We start from the raw sequence: 24,135 nt of genomic DNA, 5'->3' as shown, positions 1-24,135 counted from the left end.
TGTAACCTCTCCCTGTACCAGACGCCGGGACGTCTGTGTATTCATGCTTTTACAGTGCGGCATTTGGAGCCGCAACCTTTGGTAGCGTTATTTTATCTATCTACGTGTTCAAATAAATACAAACTTTTTAAAAGATATCTGCACTATGAAGCGCCCGTTTTGTCTATTTCTATAGAATTCTTTTACCTGCTGGATTCAAGTGCCCTGAAGGGCTTAAACGGAGCAGCCGGGTTTCTATCACCTGAGTGCAATCACCCTACCGTGGAAGAAGCGGCTTGGTGTTCCTGGGACTGATAGTTCCACAGAAGTACTTTTTTACATATCCCTCATATAAGACTTTGCGCACAATCTATTTTCCTTCTGTTATATATATATATATATATATATATATATATATTTGTGGTACAAGATCACACTCCATTCAGTGGAAAAACAACTGCCAGGGTGATGTCCAGAAGTTCATGTATATAAACGGTAGAGAGGACTCACTCTCCACTTATTTATGCAAGTAAAATCAGCTGTGTATTTTTAAATTTCATATGCAGCAGAAATAAAGTTGACACTCAACATTAGCGTTTCAGTCCGAACAGGACCTTCTTCAGGAGTTAGACAACCAATACATCCATAACAGGGTGAAGCACAGCATGGACCACACAGCAGGTTCCTACAGCGTATATTTATATATGTGTTGAAATTTGCAGGGGTGTCGCAGCATAGCAGGGAGCGGGCTTTTGTTTCCCCTATGCCATTTACATGGATACGTGAGTGTTTGTCTATATACACACACCTCATACCTGGAAACCCCCATTAAAAATCCTGTGTTTGCCACTGATGGTGAATAGCTAACAGTGTAAAACGCATCAAACAAGAAACCAACTGTTTGTATTTTTATTTATTGAAGTATGACAAATACCAGCTCCAGGCTGAAAAGTACGAAATATACAAATACATATTTTTTTATCTAACACAGTAAGACTCACATTGTACAATATTCAATTTTTTTTCTTGCTAGTTTGTTAATTAGCACATAATTCTACAATCAACAGAAATGGTCATGGAGACAATTACATAAATACGTTACAATGGATATTTTTTTGAGCACTGGGTGGAAGTACAGTATCTATGTTTTATAAACATAGTGTTGTAAAATTAAATATGGAATATCTGAGGCTCTCTGATAAGTAGCCGCTCGCCATTGCTTCCGGGAAGATTATTATCTGGTCACTTCACAAAAAAAACCACTGGGGCAGATTTATTAAGCTCGGTGAAGTGATAAACTGTCTGGTTTTTATCACCGGCCAATCAGCTCCTATCTGTCATTTTTCAAACCAAGCCTGTAACTTCACAGGTAGGAGCTGATTGGCCGGTGATAAAAACAGAGTTTATCACTACACCAAGCTTAATAAATCTACCCCACAGTGATAGAAATGTTAGCCTGTAGCACAACTAGATAAAAATACAGGTGCTTTTGTTTCTAAAATAAAAAAATGTGTAGCTATGTATTAAAGAAAACACACACACACAACCACAGCCCTTGTAATAAGTAAATATTCATACATGCACACGTGATACATGTTTATTTCATGCTTGCTTATACATACACACACACACACACCATGTAAACCCCTGCCTGTTCTTATTCAGAATTGCCAGGCGGCTGTCAAAGCCACAAGCACTGTGCTGACTATACAGAGAACAAAGAACGGCAGTGTGACACAGCTAAATGATGTTTAATAAATGAGATTGCTCTAGCAAACCTTTTATTGATCAGTTATTGAGTTGCCACATGACATGACATTTCAGAGACCTCTGAAGGAATCTGGGTTGTCCCATACGTTTTAAGTGGAGACAATATAAAAAAAAAAAAGTTGCTGGTGGTTTAGATACATTTTCAGGACCAATGTACACAATGATTTGTGATATTTGGCAGGCTGCAAGCTTGTCTTTTGCGCTAACTGCCTGTGACAAAGCATGCTGGTACATGTCATTTATTTTTGCGATTTGACAAATGCATTTGTTTAGAACAAAAATTTCTAGCCTTCCTAGGAACAATGCCAAATCAATGAACAGGTCTGGCCTGCTGCCTGCTTGATCCTTCAGTTCTAGAATAATCTAAAAACCTAATTAAGCTACAAAGTATGTTTCTTTCTTTGTTTTGTATTAGATCTTGTACCAGAAAATTTTGCAGATAAAAAAAAAAAAAAAGGTAAAACATTTTTTTATTATTTGTTTTAAAAAGAGGTTGGCATGGTCTGTCATAAAATATACAAATTCCAAAGCTTTTGCAGGCTGGGCACTAGAAATTAGTGGCAAGTACAAATCACAGATATACCATCGCCTAGTATGGGGGCCTTATTCATACCAGAGATAGAATATATGCTACAGAAGCATAAGAATGTAATTCTGTTAATGTTTTATAAAAATAGCTAGGAAAATGTTCATATACTATCTGCAGGTTCTTGTAAGGACTGTGATTCTGGAACACGTTGTGCCAAGTTGTAGTGGAATGTTAAATCACTGCAGCATTGTGCAGACACATAGTTGGAATGCATGGGTTATTTTTGTATTTGCAAATTGAAATCCATGACAGAATTTGAGGTTTTAGAAAAGAGAATAAATAATTAAAAAATAACTCATTTTAATATAAAATGACAAATACTTCTCACTTAAATTCAGTACATAAGTAAGTAATGCACTAGAGAGTTGTCACCATAGCCATTAACTGTCCGATAATCACACATTAACACTGATGAACAGATTTAATTTGACATCAACGACTCTGTTGTTTTCCAATGGACACTAGAAATTGCCAAGTTTCTATTCAAGACTGCTCCACCATGGTAAGATTATATGTCACAAGTAATCATCCAGAAGATTCTGTTAGAAAATAAAAAGATATATGTGTAAATTTAAAGTGAAATAGATAAATGCATGTACATCATAACCACCCCCCCCCCACCCCATTTATTGATTTGATTAATACCAGCTGAAAAGATTTTGCTTATTCTGGGTTTTAAAAGTTAACACTAATGCTGGCTATACACTAGACTAGTGGTTTCCAAGTTGGGAAGCCAATCCCAGGCAATTGTTCAATCCAGAGTTCCGGGATTCAAAAAATGCTCAATTTTGGGATTCCGGGGATTGGCCTCCCTAATTTAAAAAAATGCCCCCACCCTTAGGTGGTTGTGGGAGCGGCGGCAGATCGGTGCGGGCCCAGGGTTGCTGTGTAAAGTGGGAGGCAGGGGTGTGCGGCAGTGCTGGCCCAGGGGTGCTGCTGAAAACGGGCGGCCACTGGGTGCAGGGGCTACGCCGGAAGTTAGTCGGGCGGCAGTTGCACGGAATGCATAGCGTGACCTCTGACCATCACGCTACACAGAGCCACATGCCGGGGATCGGGAACAGCCGGGTAGTGCCTGAGCGGGTGCTCAGGCACTGCAAGGCATTATATTATATATACACAGACTAATCCCAAAATCCAGGGATTTAAAACTCCAATCCTGGGATTGCAATCCCGGCATCCCACTGATCCAGGAATTAGTCACCCTATTTCCAACCCTGGTACTCCAGTATCCCTAACAGTTCATGTTTTCCAGGTCATCTATGGATTTTTAAAATGTGACAGCTGGTGATACACAGTGCACTGGCTAAATGACTTGGAAAACCTGAACTGTTAGGGGTACTTTAGGAAACGGGTTGGGAACCGCTGCACTGCAGCTTTCATTCAACTAGTTGGTTGGTTGGACTGAAAAATTTGGTCCTGTATCTGTACTTATGATTCTGTGAGGAGACCTGGAAAATGTTAACTGTTGGCAGCTCTTGAGGACTGGAGTTGGCTACCTATGGTCTAGTGTGTATGGCCAGCATAAAAGATGATGGATGGGAGGCACAGTGCTTGTTTTTACACAATTTTGGCATCATATCCTGGCCTTTGAGAAATGTCTTACAAAACATACCAACCCCCCCCCCCCCCCCCCCCCCCCAAAAAAAAAAGGTTACATTTTTTTTTATTTACAGTTTCTTATATAGCGCAGCATATTCCGTTGCGCTTTACAATAGGAACAGTGATAATATACACTGGGTAGTAACAAGAGGGCCCTCCCCACAAGCTTACAAGATTTTATTCACACTTTTACATGTATTACAATATTAATCAGGGTCAACCTGGGTTGAAATTCCTGGGTCTACAATCCTGGGTTTTACCAGTGTCGAAGACCCAGGAATTTTAGCCCGAGTTGCCCCTTCACACAGAAGAAATACCCATGTTGATCAGCACATAACCAGAAGAAATGCATGACCTAGTAACTTGCTGTTCTGTGTAAAAAGTGCATGTGTGTGTGTGTGGGGGGGGCAGGGCCGAATTTAGGGATGAGGCACAACAATAATGTTCACAACAATAATGTTGTATTATTTTTATTGATTACTTATAAGCCCTCATTTGATAATAGCCAATTTAATGGACTTATAAAAAAAGCCACTAACTGTGACATGTTATTTTATTATGAATACATATTTACTATGTAGGACAGTTTACAGGGGCAGTATCTGCATGTCCCATCCATTTACTTATCCACTCTATTTAAGATGGAATATAGTACAGTGGATATTTTGCGGTTATTGGTACATTTTGGGCTGACAGGGGGGGGGGGGGGGGGGGGGTTATAGCAAAAAATGTGTTACATCCTGTTGTGAGTAAATACTATTATGTGTATGACCTTTTATGCTTCCAGGTCAAAGAGCAATTAGACCTTTTCAATGTCAGGAAATATGTGCTCAAGGCCAACACATCAAGCTGGTCTCAATTTCAGGTTGCATAACTCTGAAAAGGGTCAAAGGTACTAATTGTGGATCTGTGCAAAGATAACTAGCAACAATGACACCATGTGCATGTAATTAAACAAATATGAACGTAGTCATTTGCTAACAAATCTAAGCGAGTTATCAAATCTTGGAGAGCTACAGTTGAGAAGTTGCTCCTAACAACTAGCCAGCCTTTAAAGTGATAGTTTAAAGCTGATTGTTTGGTACTTTATACTCTATCCAAGATCTGATTAATCACCCCCCTCTCCCCCCCCCCCCCCCCCCCCACCTAGCATCCTTTGGTCACCAGCACTTTGTTAGACAGTCAATTGCAGTGGCCGTGCACCACTTCTGCCTGAATTAGGACGTCTAGGCATGCTCTAGGCTAAAAGGTTTTTCACATGCTGGTACAAGATTACGCATATTTGAAATGCCCTGAAAAAAGTTGTCATGTCCAAACTTAAGCCTGACATCTGCTTTAAAAGGGAAACATGGCTAAACATTTTAAGAAGCGATCATATGATAGCCTCGTCATTCTAACACAATATTTACAGCTGTGCTGCATTCTGTAAAGGAGCCCACACACGCACCGTTCCCGGCGTGCGTTGTGGGCTTAACTAGCACACATATCATCGCATGCCTTGTGCATGCGATGCGATGCTAGAAAAAGCTAGTACAAAAAGTATGTGCAGCACATACATTTTGTACTGTGCGATGAGGTGCCGCGGGAGCGCGCACCCCATCGCATCGCCGCGTGTGTGGGCACCTTAAGTGCTTTGAGAAAAATGCGCCCATTTCACAATCATCCACCCCTACACTACACAAAGCAATGTATTATGTTTTGTAAAAGAAAACAACACCTGTCATAACTATCAGCTTCAAATTTGACAAATACCTAAAACCAGAGTTGGGGAAAAAAAAAACAACCTATGTTTATTTCAATAACTTTTAATGAAAATTGTTATATAATTAGAAACTTTTATCCACTTTAAAATCTTTTAATAAAACCAATTTTAGACTAAACATAATAAAAAATGTGGAATAATACCCGGGATTTTCTTACAATAATTTTCTTTCAAAGAGGTCACTAAGTTTTCCAAAATAAAAGAGTGTTTTTTTTTTTTAAACCTGCCAACCCTGCCCCAAAAACATACACCAAAACCTGTTTCTGTAACTTTCACTCACAATCCTCTTAGCATTTGACTACTAGGGTGCAGCTTCCAGGTTCCCAATCCATTCAGCCACTGGACAAGGGCCAAAAATATAAAGAGCATTCACTAGGCTTTCACTCACAGCTGTAACTGAGGCATTTCTGTCTGGTCTATGCTAAAGTATACACACCCATGGCGAACTTCGCCTCCTGTGCCTTACTTGTTTCAGTGCCACCATTATTGACACATACCACACACACATATATATATATATATAAGCTTGAAGCATGGTCCATTCTTATACATATCGGAGGTTATACTGCTGCACATATAGGCCCTTATTCTGGTTGGTGCGGTCAGAGCCGCACACGGGGCTCCGGCCGCACAAACCATTCCCCGCCCACCCTACGGATCGCCACGGCCGTCCGTACACGGACGGCTGGCGATCCGCATAAAACTGGTGGAGGCTATGCCTCCACCATGGTGGGAGCTGCCCCCTGCATTCGATGGTCGTCGACCATCGAAGGCAGGTCCGCACGCCGCGGCAGCTCCCGCAAGCTAAGACCACACGGACAATCGTCCGTGTGGTAGCTTGTATGGGGGCTGAAAGCTGACATCCGGCGACGTCAGCTTTCCGCCCCCATGAGTGGCGTCATGCCCTCATTACCATGCATACGCCCCGCGTTTGCATGGGAACGCCCATGAAACGCGGGGCGTACACATAGGGAAATGAGGGCATGATGCCTCTCACGCCCCTATCCGCCCCCTTTGCGGCGGACGAAATCCGTCTGCGGCGAAGGGGGCTGCACATGCGCAGATTCACCTCTGCGCATGTGCAGTGTTAAAACATCGGCGGTACGGCCGCACGCGGGCCGTACCGCACGAACTTGAATAAGGGCCATGGTGTAATGGTTAGCATTACTGCCTCACATGGGTTTGATTGCCACCATGTCTCTAACTGTGCGGAGTTTGTATATTCTCCCCGTACTTGTGTGGGTTTACTCCGGGTACTCCAGTTTCCTCCCACAATCCAAAAATATACTGGTAGGCTAATTGGCTCCCAACAAAATTAACCCTAGAATGTCAGTGTGCGCGTGTACATGTGGTAGGGAATATAGATTGTAAGCTCCACTGGGGCAGGGACTGATGTGAATGTTCAAATATTCTCTCTGTAAAGCGCTGTGGAATCTGTGTGCACTATATAAGAAACTGTTAATAAATCAATAAATTCTGGTTGGCGCTCAGCGTTGCAACTTTCGCAATGGTGAGTGATGTTTGGCAACTGAACATGTGCATAATATTTTCTTGGTGCAAGCGGCCACAGGGAGTTGACAATTTGTCGGCTGCTCGCACACAACACTACGGACAGGGGACGGCAATGAGCGGTCACGCCCATGGGAACGCCCAGCGTTTCATGGGTGTTATCAAGGTAATTCGCCAAAGATGCGGATGTCAGCTGCCCACCCGCTTCACACGTGTGTGGGGGAATTCGCCGTGCGAGGGGGGCGGGTGGCGTTCGGTGGACTCACAAGGCTGCGAAATTTGCAACCTCGCGAGTCATCCACAATAAGGTCCATAGTGGGGTGTGGATCATTAGGTCGACAGTCAAAGTTTGACCACTTTTGGTCGACAGTCAATAGGTCGACACATGAAAAGGGTTGATATGAATAGGGTCAATATGAGCTTTTCACGTGTCTTTTTATTGTCTGTCAACATGGACACCGTGTAAGTATTCTCCCTCTATTCCCACTTGGATGGTAAAGTATAAACAAACTCATGTCAAATTTTTTCTTGTGTCAACCTTTTAACCATGTTGACCACTCATGTATTGACCCTTTGACTAGCTAACAATAATGGTCAACCTTTTGACTATAGACCTAATGCCACATACCCATATAGTGTATAGGTCATATTGTCAAATGAATAATAATGAAAAACAAGCCACAGCATAATTGCCTCGGGTATATTTGAAATATACCAAGAACGGTTCTACCCAACCTGGAAATCTCTTGCTATTTCCACTTGAGGTATATAGCAAATCCCTAAACAACACAACATCAGGTAATTGTTCTGAGAGAAAATCTATTGTTTTGCAGCACAGTTCATGGAAAAAGATACAATTCTTTCCTGCATTGCCCACCAACATCTCCACTCCACTCTAACGCAAACAAATTACACCACGGTATACATTATTTCAAATACATTATTTGTAGCTTCATTCTTCTTGTACAATTTCATCACCCAGTGAGATTGGTACAATGATTGTAGTGGTGGTTATGTTGGGTGGAATATGGCATAGTGGGACTGATCTGTAAAACCATCAAAAAGCACAGAGAAACAGCTGCAGATCTTCTACAAGGGCATAATTGTTCTAACAAATTATACAATAGAGAAAATGTAATCCACATAATTTAGAATATTCACACACTGCTTAAAGCAGTGGATTCTCAATCCTATTAGTTTCAACATTGTTTACCAAATGTACTTTAGGGTTTCTCCTTTCGGAACACAGGAGATTCCCTGGAAAAAAAAAAAAAAACATTGGAGTCAGTCCAATGGCAGTTTGAAACTCCCAAGGCATGCTTTATTGGCAACTGCAGAAGTAGTATGTCCCTTGTGACTGGATTATCATTCCAATTAGATGCAGCTGTCCAGTCACAAGTGGCAGATCACTTTTATAATTACCAATGTGGAACGCTTTAAAAAATAAAACCAATAAAAAAAATGTCCTAGTCCTTTCCACACTAATGTTAACTTCAGACAATCTGCAGTCCTTTTAGCCTGTATCCGGTCAATAGGTCAACAGTGTCTTGATCGACAGTCTAAAGGTTGACCACTATTGGTCGGCATGACAAGCTTTTTATGATTATTTTACACTGATTTGTTCTTACTTCACGATCCAAGTGGGCACAAAGGCTGAATCTAATAGTGTTCCCGAAGCATGGCGAGCACAACGGGCCATGTGAAGGGACAAAGAACAGTAATAGTGTCCATGGCGACAAATGTCAACATAGAGACTAAAATGTAATAAACTCGCAGCAACCTATCCCTATTCCATGTCGACCTTTTGCTTGTGTCACTTTTGTCAATGTCAACAATTTTTCATGTGTCGACTGCCTGTCAACAAATAGTGAATGTCCTATTGACTGTCCATCTAGAATTGTTGACCCTTAGCCAATTTAATAGTATAGGTTTCAATGGAAGAAGACAATGAGGAGTCCTCCTCGACCCTTTAAAACAAGTTAAAACATTTCCCAGACCATGAAAGAAATTAACATTTACATGTTAGTAAAAGATCTTTTTTTACTTAGAATAAAAGCAGCTGTATTTCTGGACCTATAGAACAGATTTACCTTATAACTCAAGCAGAAAGATATTTCCATGTGCTTACGAAGGCTGTAGGGATCAGAGAGTAAGGTACTGTGGTCACACTGCTCCATGTGTCATTTGAAGGGTCATAACAGTCCAGTGTCTTTCCCCGCTGCGAGCCGCAGTATCCACCAACTACATACAGTCTATTGCCAGAGACAACTACACGGCAGCTAATCCTCTTGGAGGAAACATCTCCAAACCTACACCACTGATAAGTCTCACTGTTGAAGCGGTATGCTGAACTGGCTGAGAACTCTGTGTCCCCTCCCACCACAATGACGTGGTTTCCTAAAACAGCGGCTCCTGTGTAACGCCAGGGTTGGGGGCAGGTGGAAGGCACGGTCCACCTGTTTTGAACTGGATCAAAACATTGGACTTTGGGAAGTTTTTCACGGTTGACGCTTGTCCCTCCAAATACAAAAAGTTTCATCTTTGCTCCCACAACTGCAGCATTGCTTACACCTTCTCGAAGGGGAGCAACCAAGCTCCATTTATCAAGCTGAGGATCATAATGTTCAACTTGCTTCAGGGAAACAGAAGGAGATGCTGGGAAAGCTCCGTTGATGGCTGTATGTCCACCAACAACATATAAGCAGTTGTCTAGTTCTGCAGATCCATGGCCAAATCTAGCAACAAGCATGGGTCCTGCCTTTGACCATTCATCGTGTAGTGTGTCATAGACCCAGACATCCTTTGAAGCTCCATTCTCTGCCCCCTTTCCTCCAGTAACATAAACCTTGCATCCAATTGCACATGCACTACATTCTTTACGTGGGCTGGGAATGTCAGTTTTGGGTATAATCTCTGTGGTTATTGGGTCCATGACATAGATCTTATCACACATAAACGTTTGTCCTCCCAAGAGAAGCAGGGCCTGGTTAATTTTCCGAGGACGGGCACAGAATCCAGTCACCAAACCATCATTCTGCAGAATTTTGTTCCTGCAGTGAGTTGCTTCTTCAACAATTGCCTTTGCCAGCTTGTTCTGAGTCACAAGATCATCTGTGTCTAAACTTCGCAGATATTGCTCAGGTAGTAGAGCTAACCTGACACATCTCAATAGATCTGGTAAATCATCCAGACGAAGACAAAGATCATATTTTATCCACCCCATCACTGCTTCATACACTAAACTTTCATCTTCCACCTCAAGCTCTTCACTAAGGACCAATTCCATCAATTTTAGCTTTGGTAATCTAAAAAAGTCATCTGCTTTTGACAACTCCACAAAATTGGAAAGACACATTCGCCAAGACAGCTCAAACAGTCTCTCACAGCAGTGAGCATCAGATATCAGCATCATATTCAGGCAGTTTCCTGTATGAAGATTCTTCTCAAGGAATTCTGAGGCTGCATCACGGATGTCATGAAACTGTAGCATATCTCCAGCTTCCAGCAAGGACTCAGCATTCTCCTCATTGAAAATAATACGAGCAGAATAGGCATAATCCAGTAGAAGTTCAAGGACCTCAGGGTGCAAAGCATCATGGAAGTTGACTTCTCTATCTTGGCTCTCTTTTAGACCACCACTGAACATTGCTTCAAAATAACGGCTGCTGGAAGCTAGCACGGCTCGATGACAAGGAAAAGCCCGGTTCCCTGCCAGCAATACCACATCTGTGAAAAGGCAGCGCTTGCGAAGCAGGTTAAGATGTGTTAGAAGGCTGTCAGCATGGCCAGGCTTATGGAACAGGTGGATGTTCATGGAACCCGTGCTGGAACGGGACTTGCGGTTCTCATGATTACTGACAGACATTTTTATATATTAATCTATTTTTGTTTCAGGAGAAGAAGAATCTGAAAAGAAATAAAATAAAATGAGATACTGAATAAAGACACATTTAGTATGCGACAGAAATATGAATGCATGACACTGCTTTGTGTTTCCTCGTTTTATTGCAGGACACTCCTTGTAACGCAAGGAGTGTCATTCAGCACCATCAGGAAGTGCAGGCTAGTGTATACATTGAGCAAATAAACTCATTCAGAAACTCCCATTAACTTTCTCAATGCCTTAAAAAAAAAAAAAAAGAACTTGACAAGGGTGACAATGCTGTGTAAATGATCACTTTAAAAAAAGGTAGAACTATCATACAGGGTGGGATGATTTTTACTTAATTTCTGAATGTACTAAAGGCCTGCTTCCATGACCCCGATACAGAGGGTTATGCCAGAAATATCTGGTATTTCCCCATAGAAGCCTATGGGCTTCTTTCCACAGCTCTGTGTGAGGTATCCAACAAGAATCCCTTCAAGCATGCCCCACTGCCACCGGATGCGCAGAGGGACACCCAGGTCACAGAACCTAAAGTCCACTACTGAAGCTTATCGACATGGGAATCTCTCCATTTGCATCACAAATCGCATGCATTGCATCGGAGCCTTAATATACTGCACGCACTGCACTATAGGTATATAGCACCGTCAAGCCACTGGCAGGCTTGGCTGAGATCGATACATCATATTAAAAAGGACTGCATATGGTGTATCATAACTTATGATACACCATATGCAGTCCTTTTTAATATGATGCGTCTCTTCCCCCACGGAAGTCTACTGGGGCCAATACACTAGGACGACTTATGATTCGTAAGTCGTCCTAGTGTATTGGCCCCAGTAGACTTCCGTGGGGGAAGAGACGCTGACCGATTTACCAATATCTGGAATGTGATGCTCTCCTGGCAGCCGTCAGAGCACATCACAGAGTCAGGCTCTTTTTGGAGCCCCTGTGGTTCACAATCACACATCCCGCCAATGGGATAGCATATTACAATGCGATCCTGTGTGGTAAGATCTTGTCCAGCTTGCACTAAATATGCAATCCATAATAATTGGGCAACTAATACCTCTTTCACACTCCACAAATAACCTGGGTCCGATCCAGGTTGTTGCCGGGTCGACCCGGGTCACTGTGCGGTGTGAAAGTGCCTTTTGAAAAACACCAGCTCCAGCAACCCAGCAATCTGACCTGGGTAAAAACATTGGTTTTACCCGGGTCGGATCCAGGTTGCTGAGCAGTGTAATTTCACTTATCTGGTGGAGGCAGCAGCGTTATCTTAGTGCTGCCTCCTCCCTCGTCTGACGCGCTGCTGTTCTGCCCCACCCCCAGGATGACATCAGCGACCCAGCAATAACCCGGGTTTCTGAGAGCCGCAGTTAGCACATAGGCCGGATTGCTCTCGGGACGGACCTGTGTCCAAATCCTGGGTGCGACCCAGCATTTACAATGTGAAAGCGGCATTGGTCTATGAAGGCTGATGCTCTCAGAACTAGGAGTTTTTTGCACCATCATTGAAGTGGTATTAAAAATGTAATATAGATTATCAAACAGTTAGCAATTAAACAGTGAAATATGAAAAACAGAGTACCTATGAAGGATTATAGGTTAAGACAGAATGAGGTCCTATAAAAGCGATCGTTTTATATAATGACACTTAGGGGGAAATTTGTAAAAAATAGGTGTAAAAATAGGTGTATTTGTATCCAGAAATACACTTATTTTTTACATTTTCTATCCCGAAAATACGGCAATTCGTATTGATGTGCTATCAATACGAATTGCCGTATTTTCGGGATAGAAAATATCAAAAGTAAGTGTATTTCTGGATACAAATACACCTATTTTTACACCTATTTTTTACACATTTCCTTTAGTAAATTTCCCCCTTAGTGCCCATCCTTATACCTCCCAACTTTTTGGGAGCCGGAGTAGGGACTGCACGCTGTAGGGGGCGTGGTCTAATTTCATGGGCGTGGCCTATACTCACCATCGAGGCCACGCCCCGTTTTGTCGCTATGGGGGCATGACCCAGAGGCTCTGAGCCTTTAGCCATGCTCCCAGCCCCCTGGCATGCGCACAGCGTTTATTCCCCGCTGTTCACCAGCCGACAGGGGGGGACTCCCAACAGCCCTGCCCCCCCTCGCTGTGGGACACTGCCAGCCACGGGAGGGACGCGGGAATGTTCCTGAAAACCGGGACATTCCAGCAGTTTTCGGGACTGTTGGGAGGTATGCATCCTTTTAGGGCAGCCATCAGGGGGGTACTGTGGGGACTCCAGTTACGGGCCCAGACAGAAAGGGGGCCCAGGACTGGAGTATAAAAAGTATAGTTGTCATAAAATAAAGTTCACATTTCTCTTGAAGCAATGTAGAGGTTAAGCAGTGCAGCCAGTGCTGAGGACACTGGAGGGTTTACCATGCATATACCAGGGGCGAAATGTAATGGGAAGCGAAAAAAAAAATTTGCGTTTTTTTTCCGCAAAATATGCCGTTTTCGGACATTTCCCGAAAATCGCATATTTTAGAGGGTGCCATTTGTGGCAAAAATCGCATTTTTTAAAGGTGCGATTTTTAGTTAGACTAAAAATCGCATCCAGATGTTTTCCCATTAAAAAGGATAGAACTCGCATATTTAATGGGTTGCGATTTTTAGTAAGGGTTACTAAAAATCGCAAAAAAAAATAGACCAGGTTCTGACTGGTGATTTTATCAGAAACATGCACAGATCATTGAGATCTGTGCATGGTTCTGTTGTAAAAAAATAGTTAGAACAAAAAAAAAAAGAAAAAAAACGGCGTGCGGTCCCCCCTCCTAAGCATAACCAGCCCCGGGCTCAAAAAGTGCTGGTATCATAAAATCAGAGGGACAAACAAATAGGGGTTCCCTTGATTTAATGAAACCAGCACCAGGCTCAAGGTCCAGCGCTGGTTCCCAAAATACGGGGGACAAAATGACTAGGGCTCCCCCGTATTTTAAGAACCAGCACCAGACCCAACCAGCCAGCAGGGTAATGCCACAGCCGGGGGACACTTATTATATAAGGTCCCGCGGCCAAAGCATTATCCCCGTGGCTGGTCAACATGGGCAGGGGTCCTGGGGAAGTGGGGACCCCCCCCAATGAAGGGGTCCCCCCCCTCCAGGACTTACCAGCCCATTCTGAAAGTCCGGGGCTGTCCCCGATGCCCCTGGGCGGTGGGCATCGGGCTATAAATGTGCCGATTTTCATGCTTAAAAATCGCCCGAAATCGCACCATATCGCACTTTTTTGCCACAAATTCGCATGTCATAACATATGCGAATTCGCGGCAAAAAACGCGATTTTCAAAGGTGCGATTTTTTTCTTACGAAAAAAATCGCACCCTATTACATTTCGCCCCAGGTGTTTGAGAAAGAGAAGGGGAGCTCTGCCTATTTTGTCAGTCCCAGGACCCACAATTGTAGATGACACCCCTGCATCCTACTGTACACATTGCTCGGGCCAGGGCTCGGCAGAAGTTGAAAGAGAACGGTTTCACCTTAAGTAATGATTAAACCAGATATGAAGTTAATAATCAGCCCTGACAATGTAAGCTGGGCGGCAGCTCCACAGACAGAGACCTCTTTGTCATTTCCTGCAGCAGCGGCACATGGCATTCCACAGCATTAACCCCTTCATCGCCCAGCAGCACATGGCATGCCACAACATTAACCCCTCGTCGCCGAGGAGGAGAGTGAAGTAAGCCACATGGGAGCAGACAGACAAGTCCGGACATACAACACTGAGATATGAGGCTACTCTATTGTATGGAGGAGGAAGCGGACGTAGCTACATGCAACAGGCCATGCAGGCACTAATATTCTTTTTCTTGTACAGATTAAATGGCTACTTATAAGTTCACGATGATCCTGTATATTACATGTTGTCACTGAAAGACACAATGTAGTCATGATTCCAGAAAGTGTAACTTTGTTCCCCCTGTGATTGTGCATGTGTAGGAATCTATAATCCCCAGAAGGCACAGAATACCACTTGGCAGTGACTTACGGTGTGCCCAGAGTGGTGGCAGCTCCGGGTAAGGGTCAGATACCAGTGTCCATCTCTGCCAGTCCCGGGAGTTCGATGCAGGAAGGGTCCCAAGAGCTTCAAAGAAAGAAATAGAGAAATAATGAGTGTGCACAGCTCTGATCTGATAGACAGGGAGGCGGCACAGAGGACAGGACAATGGAGGTGGCCGCACACGGCTGCAGTAGTACTTTCCAGTCCGCTGCGGGATGTGATATAGCCACGTGACGGTACCAGCTACCAGGAGTGACCGTGCATGGGGATTCAGATTACTTTGGCATCAATATCAATCATGTATAGCAATACTCCCGCTGCCCCCACCCCGGGACAAGTCAATGTACATAGGAGGAGTCGCCGTGGGTAGATGTGATGTGCAGAGACACACACACACGGCGCAGTCGGAAGGGAGCGATGTTGGAGACTGTAACCCTGGTGTAAATTATACACTGTACCTGTAAGTCTGCTGCTGTCCCCCGGCTCTCCCAGTCCTGCTGCTGCCAGCACTCGTATGGGACAAAGCGTATTTACTATTCACGGGTTCTAGAAACGCCCTCTTCCAACCAGCCAATGGGCGGACAGCTAATTTTCTATTGCTGACAAGCTGCTCCTCCCCTGTAAATGAATACATGACCCGTTCCTGCACTAATGCTCACTTGCTGTTAGGTGAAATAGGGGTAAATAAATTTACTAATTATTTGGGATGTAGCTAATAACAACCAATTACATTCTACTTATTTATTTAGCACCTTCTTCAAGATAATAGAATTTTATTGGTTGCTATCGACAACAACCCATCTTCAATAGAACTCCCATATTGCCCCTTATGGGCCCTACACACATGCCTAGCTATGCTGAGGGCAGTATTCAATGAGGCTGATCCGCCATGTTCTATGGCGAATGTGTGCTATTTTCATGCTCTAAGGCAGTGGTTCCCAAACTGTGCGCCTAGGCTCCCTGGGATGCCTTGGAGCACTTGCAGGGGTGCCTCAGGTTGGTGGTCCAGAATCAATTCAAGTTATTTATGGCCAATGAAATAGGCAAAATCAGTGCTTGTGGCTTCCAATTAAGAATATGTGGGTAAACAGATGTGAATCATGTTTCTCACCACATAAGTGGACCTGAGGAAAACATTTAAATCACAACTTATTTAATATCTTTCCTGAAACTAGTAACCAACTTTTGGCCTAGGGGTGCCGTAAAAAATATTCTGATACTCTAGGGTTCTGTGATTCAAAAAGTTTGGGAACCACTGCTCTAAGGTGAATCTTTTCACTGAAAAAGTGAATCACCCTATTCAACGTGCAATATTCGCCGACGGCGAACAGTGAATGACGGACAATTTGCCGTCTGATGGTCTCCGCAATTCGCTGTGGTTTATCAGTGTTTTTTTTTCAATGTGATTCGCCGTGAGTGTATTCAATGAGAAGATGGCGAATTGCTTTCTGAGTGATTTTCGCCGTGTGTCACCGTGTAGCAATTGCCATCTTTTTATGGTGAAGTGGTATGTGAACTTTTAAAATAAAGGTTTTTTTTTTTTTTTAAATTTGGTGTCATCAGGAATTTTATTATCTGAAGGGGCATGCTATTTTTTTTCATGTGCTTACAGCACATGAATATATATTTAATTAAAAAAATATATATATTTTTTTACACATAACAGCCAGCAGGGGCCCGGGAGCCGAGAGCCGCCCATTACGTATTCATATATTTACTGCTCCCGATCATTACATATGCACGATCGAGAGCAGTGCTAGCGGCTCCCTATCCGGTCCCCTGCTAGCTCTCCCGGGGGACAGCTTGTGCTGCCTGGGTCCCGGGGAGCCCTCCTCCCCCCCCACATACATTCTGGGGCAGGCAGGGAGACTTCCATCTCCCTGCCTGCTGCCGTCCCCCGGCTCCCTGCGGAACACGGCGACAGTGCAGCGAATCCTGTTTAGGCTGCACATGCCAAATTTTATCATTGAATACTGCCCTACAGTGTGTCTCTGCTACAGCGCTATTGCTCAACACACAGCGCTGACAGCCCACACACAGCGTGAGCTGACAGTGCCAGTGTTTTCATAGAATACTGACGGTGAGCCCGATTGATGGTCATTTTAATGGTCAATGACCATCAATCTCGGCCATCGACAGCGATGCATGGGGATGCGCATTGTTGTCGCTACAGCCTCTACAAACACAGCGATGTAGGGGCATTTCTATGTGACTTTGCCAAATTTAGCAAAGTCGCTTAGAAAATGCCTCAATATTGGCACGTGTGTAGGGCCCATCAAACTTTACTCAGACAAATTCTAGACATTTTCCTTTGCCACAACAACACAACAAGCACTTCACAAACATATCGGGGCTGCTCCTATTAAAAGTTTTATTAAAATACTGTATTCTGAAAAGGGGTGTTTTAACAGCATTTTTTTAATATTACCTGAATGCATTAAAAGGGCGTTTGAAGCATTTTTTTGTGCAAACTACAAGAAGATAACTATATAAAAAAAAATAACTAAAAATTATATGCATCTATCCAAAGTTCAACTGATCAGTCAGGGCTACTAGTCATTTATTTATTTACAATCTTTTATATAGTGCAGCATATTCCATTGCGCTTTACAATTGGAATCAGGGGTTCTGTGAGGTTTCTATGAGCCAAGGTGCAGTAAAGTGATGCTGCAAAGTGGCAGGTAGGTAGGTAGAATTGTGTTGTCACAACTGGGGAGGGGTGCAGGTCTGCAGGTCATCACAACTGGGGGGTGCGGGTCTGCAGGTCATCACAACTGGGGGGGGGGGGACTGCGGGTCTGCGGGTCATCACAACTGGGTGGGAATTCCGGCAGTACGGGTGATGGCGGCGGCATGTGGTGTAGCATGTGACCGGAGTGTTTTCTTATGAAAAATACCCTGATACTGCTGCAGTGAGCCATCACGGGGACAGAGCTTTCTCATTAACTCTGTCCCTACATGCGATAATTGATACATCTGTACAATGTATTCACATCTGGCCAATATTATCACGAATCAGCACTTAGAGTGGGATGCACTAAAGCAAAAAAATCTCAGTAAAATCTCTGTTTTCGGGGGCGTTACCATATTTACAAATTTACCAAGCCCTGGGGAGCCAACACGGAAAGCTGGTGTTACCACATAGAAGCCTTTGTGCCTCTTTTTGTTTTTTACTGAGAGGGATCTGTGGTCTTCTTTGCAAATGATAGACTCCCTGTTTACAAACTAACCCTGTGCTTTACTTATCGCATATGTTAGTGCAAATGCTAAAAGAATCATCATGATGTGTGGTGGGATGTACCACAAGATGTTAGTACATCCAACCCTTACACACACTCTACCCAGAGGCATAAGGTTATTGGCTCCAGTGAAACTCAAGCTCCAAGAGCTGAGCTGTCTGTCCCTTCTCCTCACTCCTCTGCTGCACCGGGAGATAAAGATAGTAGACGCTGACAGGGGAAGCGTTGGCATAGGGGTGCAGAGTTTCCATCAACATGCAGAGAGAGAGACCCTGCACCCCTCCAAAATGGAGGTGGAATCTGGGAGCGCTGGCATTCTGTGCCCCTGCAACCCCTAGCAAATAGCATGTAACCCCTCTGGCCATGAGCATGTAACCCCCTTTCCATAGCAACGAGCATGTAACCCCTTGTCATGCGCATACAACCCCTCTAGCAACAAGTATGTTTTCCTCCCTGTCAACAAGAATGTAAATCCCCCTGGCAATGAGCATGTATCCCCCCTGGCAATGTGCACTTAACCCCCCTGACAACAAGCATGTAACCTCCCCTGGCAAGGAGTTCATAACCCCCCTGGCAAGCAAAAATGTAACCCCCCCTGGGCAATTACCAAGTAACCCCACCTGGCAATGAGCAGGGGGGTTATGTAACCCATGGCAAGAAGCAAGAAACCCCTGGCAAACTCCTGGCAACGAGCATGTAGGTAAGGAACACTTCAGGGGGTATTATGTGTGTAAGTGGCACTACAGTGGAGCATTATATGTGTAAGCAGCACTATAGGGTGCATTATATGTGTAAGCGGCACTTCATGGGGCATTTTGTGTGTAAGTGGCACTAGAGGTATGTATTATATAAAGCGCAACGGAATATGCTGCGCTATATAAGAAACTTAATAAATACGTAAAATATATGTGTAAGCGGGGGAAGCGGTCATCTATTAGAATGAACTTAGGTCTACAGTCATTAGGTCGACCCCACTAGGTCGACTGGCAGGAAGGTCGACCTGACTTAAGGTCGACATGGGCCAAGGTCGACATGACTTAAGGTCGAATTTGCATAAAGGTCGACATGAGGAAGGTCGACTGGTCATAAGGTCGACATGGGGTTTTCACTGTTTTTTGAGCCGACATGTGCCGACAGGTGGTATTTCATGCCCTACCATCCACTAGGGCGTGGTGGGAGAATAAAATAGTGTCCAACTGTGTCCATGTCGACTGTGTCGACATTCAGGTAAAAAAACAGTGAAAAACCCATGTCGACCTTATGACCAATCGACCTTCCTCATGTCGACCTTTATGCAAATTCGACCTTAAGTCGTGTCGACCTTGGCCCATGTCGACCTTAAGTCAAGTCGACCTTCCTGCCAGTCGACCTAGTGGGGTCGACCTAATGACTGTAGACCTAAGTTCATTCTGACAGATGTACCGCTTCCGTAAGCGGCACTACAGGAGGTATTTTATATGTAAGCAGCACTTAAGGGGGCATTATAAGTGTAAACAGCACTACAGGGGGGCATTATATGTGTAAGCAGCACTACAAGGGGCATTATGTGTTTAAGCAGCACTAGTGGGGTCATTATGATGTGTGGTGTAATGTGGAACATGCAATACAGTGTGTGGCATAAAGTAAATTAAGCATCATGTTGTGTGGCATGTGCAATGGGCATTACATTGTATGGCATAAATGAAACAAGCTTTACAATGTGTGACATAATGAGGGTTATTCTAATTCACTCGGAAAGGCACAATCACTCTGTAATCCATACCTCCCAACTTTTGAAGTTCTGTAGGCGGGACGATGCTTCTGCGCGCCGGAGGCGCGTTGAAATTTTCGGGGGGCGTGGCCTAATTTGGGGCGTGGCCTATACGCACGGCTCTTCTGCGAGGCCACGCCCCCATTTTGCCGCTATGGGGGCATGACCCAGAGGCTCTGTGAGCCTCTAGCCATGCCCCCAGTCCCCTGGCGTTTATTCCCCGCTGCTTAGCAGCTGACAGGGGGGACTCCCAACAGCCCCCCCACACCGCGGGACACTGCCGCCCGTGGGTGGGACATCGGGACAGGCCCTGACAATCGGGACTGTCCCGATAAAATCGGGACTGTTGGGGGGTATGGTAATCTAATGGACAAAACCATATGCACTGCAGGTGGGGCTGATGTAACATGTACAGAGAGAGTTACATTTGGGTATTTTATTGTTTCTGTGCATGGTAAATACTGCTTTATTTTTACTCTGCAATATAGATATCAGTTTGAAGTAAAACCCCCACTCAAATCTAACTCTCTCTCTCTCTCTGCGCATGTTACATCAGCCCCACCTGCAGTGCATATGGTTTTGTCCATCAGAGAGTGATTGTGCCTTTACGAGTGAATCAGAATAACCCCCAATGTGTAATAGGCATTATGGTGTGTGGCATAATGTAGAATGAGCATTACTATAAGAAGGAAACTCTCTTCATTGCAGGTAGGAGGGAGGGAGAGAACAGAGGCCCTTATTCTGATCGTTGCGGTAATATCCGCATGCGTTCGTGCCGCCGATGTTTTGTGTCTGTGCATGTGCAGAGGCGTCTCTGCGCATGTGCGAGCGGGGCGTACGGCCAAATCCCGCATGAAATGTGAACACTCCGAACAGGGGGTGGAGAGGGGCGTGAAGGGCTATTTGGGCTCATTACCATATGCATACGCCCCGCGTTTCATGGGCGTTCCCATGCAAATGCTGGGCGTACATATGGTAATGCGGCCGTGACGCACGTGTAGGGGGCGGACATATGACATCGCCGGATGTCAGCTGCCCGCCCAGATCCCTGCTTTTGCACGGAGAAATGTCCGTGTGGTCTGAGGTTGCGGGAGCTGGTGGAGTACTCGGTCCTGCATTCGATGGTCTGCGACCATCGAATGATGGGGGAGGTTCCCTTAGATGGAGGAGGTGTATTCCGTGAAAAATACACGTGCGGTCCGTTCGGCCAGCTTCTTACCGCGTACGGACGGAGTTGGCGATCCGTATGGAAGGCGGGGTTTCGCACGCACGGTCCTGGCCGCATAATCGGATCCGGCAGCACCGATCAGAATAAGGGCCAGAATGAGGAAGGGAGTGCACAGAAGGAGCCGGGGGCTGCCCAGCTGCTATGGGGGCTCTGGGCACACACTCAAAAATGACAAAAACAGGGGTCCTGTTGCTGGGCCACTCCCCCTCTACAACAAACCATGCCCACTCAATCAGTAGCCCCACCCCCTTTTTGGTACAGCTGTGCCTTAGGCGCGGCAGGTCCCGACTTTAGACTTTCTAATGTTGGGAGGTAACTTTGCCGCATAGCTTTATACACACTTCCTCCATCATAATGCGCTCAGGGGATGCGGTCATTTGGTCTACAGCATGATGGTCAACAGTCATTAGGTTGACACCATTAGGTCGACATGGTTCTAGGTCGACATGGGGAAAGGTCAACATGGTTCTAGGTCGAAAGGTCATTAGTTCAACAGGTCGTTAGTTCGACAGGTCATTCGACAATGTCTAGGTCGACATGGGGTTTTTCACTGTTTTTTGAACCAACATGTGTTGACAGGCAGTATTTTATGTCCTACCAACCACTAGGGCATGGTGAGAGAATAAAATAGTGTGCCAAGCGTAGTGAGGCACTGTACCCGACGCATCGCGAGTGCAGCGAGACACTGTCGAACTAATGACCTGTCGAACTAACGACCTTTCGACCTATAACCATGTCGACCTTTTCCCATGTCGGCCTATACCCCTGTCGACCTTTTCCCATGTCAACCTAATGGTGTCGACCATCATGCTGTAGACCAAATGATTCCCAACCCGCGCTCAGATGACTATTCCTGCAGCTGCTTTGGCCAGCAGAGAGGGCACAAGAGATACACTGACATTGATGTCAATAGGAGAAACAAGATATGTTGTAGCCAGGCGCAACTCTCTCAAAAAGACTTGATGTTAAACACCATGTAATAAGAAAGGGTTTATTGGAGAAGTTTTACAATAAAAACATACAAACAAAATTAGATACTTGTGGACATCAATGGGATCACAAATTTTCATATATTTAGGGGTTAAATGCATTGAATCATCTCACCATAATCAGGTGCTGCGGTGGGCTATACAGTACTTCAGATGAAGTTTCTGCGACACCACCGCAGAAGGCTTGATTTTTGATGAGTCCCCAAATGAAGTGCAATGTGCAGAAAGGTGCGGTCCAAATAAAGTGTCCAAGTGTCCAGGTATCAGTGCACAAGATGTAGGGTTGCACTGTTAGGATCAATCAAAGTGTGTCCTTCAAAGTGGTCATCAACGCGTTTCGGAGACACGCAGGTCTCCTTTTTCAAGCTGGATACCCAGCTTGGAAAAGGAGACCTGAGTGTCTCCGAAACGCGGAGTGTAACACACTAATGTTTTAGCCAATGGTGTGTTGTATAATATGTAACGGGCATTATGGTGTGTTGTATAATATGTAATGGGCATTACGTTGTGTGTCATTTTATATAATGGGCATTACTGTGTGTTGTATAATATGTAATGGGCATTACGGTGTCTTGTATAATATGTAATGGGCATTATGGTGTGTTGTATAATATGTAATGGGCCTTATGGTGTCTTGTATAATATGTAACGGACATTATGGTGTGTTGTATAATATGTAATGGGCATTACGGTGTCTTGTATAATATGTAATGGGCATTATGGTGTGTTGTATAATATGTAATGGGCCTTATGGTGTCTTGTATAATATGTAATGGGCATTACGGTGTCTTGTATAATATTTAATGGGCATTACGGAGTGTTGTATAATATGTAATGGGCATTGCAGTGTGTGACAATATGAAATGGGCATTAAGGGGTTACAGCGTATACTTAATATATATGTTGCAGGTATGTGATAACACCTCACCCCCCCCCCCCCCCCCACACCCTGCTGTCCCTTTTTTATTTTTTTTGTTAAAACTCAAATTGATGGTGCCGTCTGTTCAGTACCGAGGCCCCACAACTGCTGATGGCAGCCCTGTATATACACCTTAACAGTTACTGACAATGAAGCCATAATCGTGTTATTCACAAATCCTGGGAAAATAATATAATGGGCAATCTCACACAAAAACACATAGGTGTTTAAGGGCTACTTAGACTTCCATCAACCACGTTATATGGATCTTCTCACCTGAAGGAAACATGTTTACACAATAAACACAACACTATGCTGTACAAGATTCCCATACACATTACAAAGCATATGTGTGTGTTTGTATTAAACGTTATATGTATTTATATATCATAATATAGGGAGAGAAAGTTAAACTGTTCGGAAACTGATGCTTATTATAAAATGGGCAAAAGTTTTATATATATATATATATATACATACAGTATATATATATATATATATATATATATATATATATATATATATATATAATTGTTTCACTAGGAAATCCAAATGTGTTTATATGTGTACAGAAATGTATAATAAGGATATAGCTATAAAAACAGGTCAGTAATCCGTAATTATGAGGACAGTAAATTATTAATCATTTTTAACTAGGTAAATAAATCATACACGCCTTGAGAAGCAAATTATAATACAATTAAATATATTATGTTAAATATAGTGTCTGCATAAATGTAAATTTTTTATGTGAAAAAAATACAGTATATAGGGTTTGAAGCAAAGTTGAAAGTGAGCTGGTTTTGCAAACAGATTGTGTGATATTTAACACTTCCCATGGGGCCTGTTGCAGAGATGTACAATATTGTACTGCCT

General features: G+C 44.0%; 1 protein-coding gene across 1 annotated transcript; it reads right to left on the bottom strand.

Moving 5' to 3' along the window:
* Positions 1-874: 874 nt before the first annotated feature.
* On the bottom strand, positions 875-15,695 carry LOC146070777 (ectoderm-neural cortex protein 1-like). Its single transcript, XM_083179402.1, has 4 exons — positions 15,594-15,695; positions 15,124-15,219; positions 9,302-11,117; positions 875-2,877 (listed from the first exon to the last, which is right to left on the bottom strand). Exon 3 carries the CDS (start codon positions 11,074-11,076, stop codon positions 9,310-9,312), a length of 1,767 nt encoding a protein of 588 aa, XP_083035528.1. The 5' UTR covers positions 11,077-11,117; positions 15,124-15,219; positions 15,594-15,695; the 3' UTR covers positions 875-2,877; positions 9,302-9,309.
* Positions 15,696-24,135: the final 8,440 nt, after the last annotated feature.

This window comes from Crinia signifera, chromosome 1, assembly GCF_055691185.1.
Source record: "Crinia signifera chromosome 1, ASM5569118v1, whole genome shotgun sequence".
Classification (NCBI taxonomy): domain Eukaryota; kingdom Metazoa; phylum Chordata; class Amphibia; order Anura; family Myobatrachidae; genus Crinia; species Crinia signifera.
This window is presented reverse-complemented; position numbering and strand designations above follow the sequence as displayed.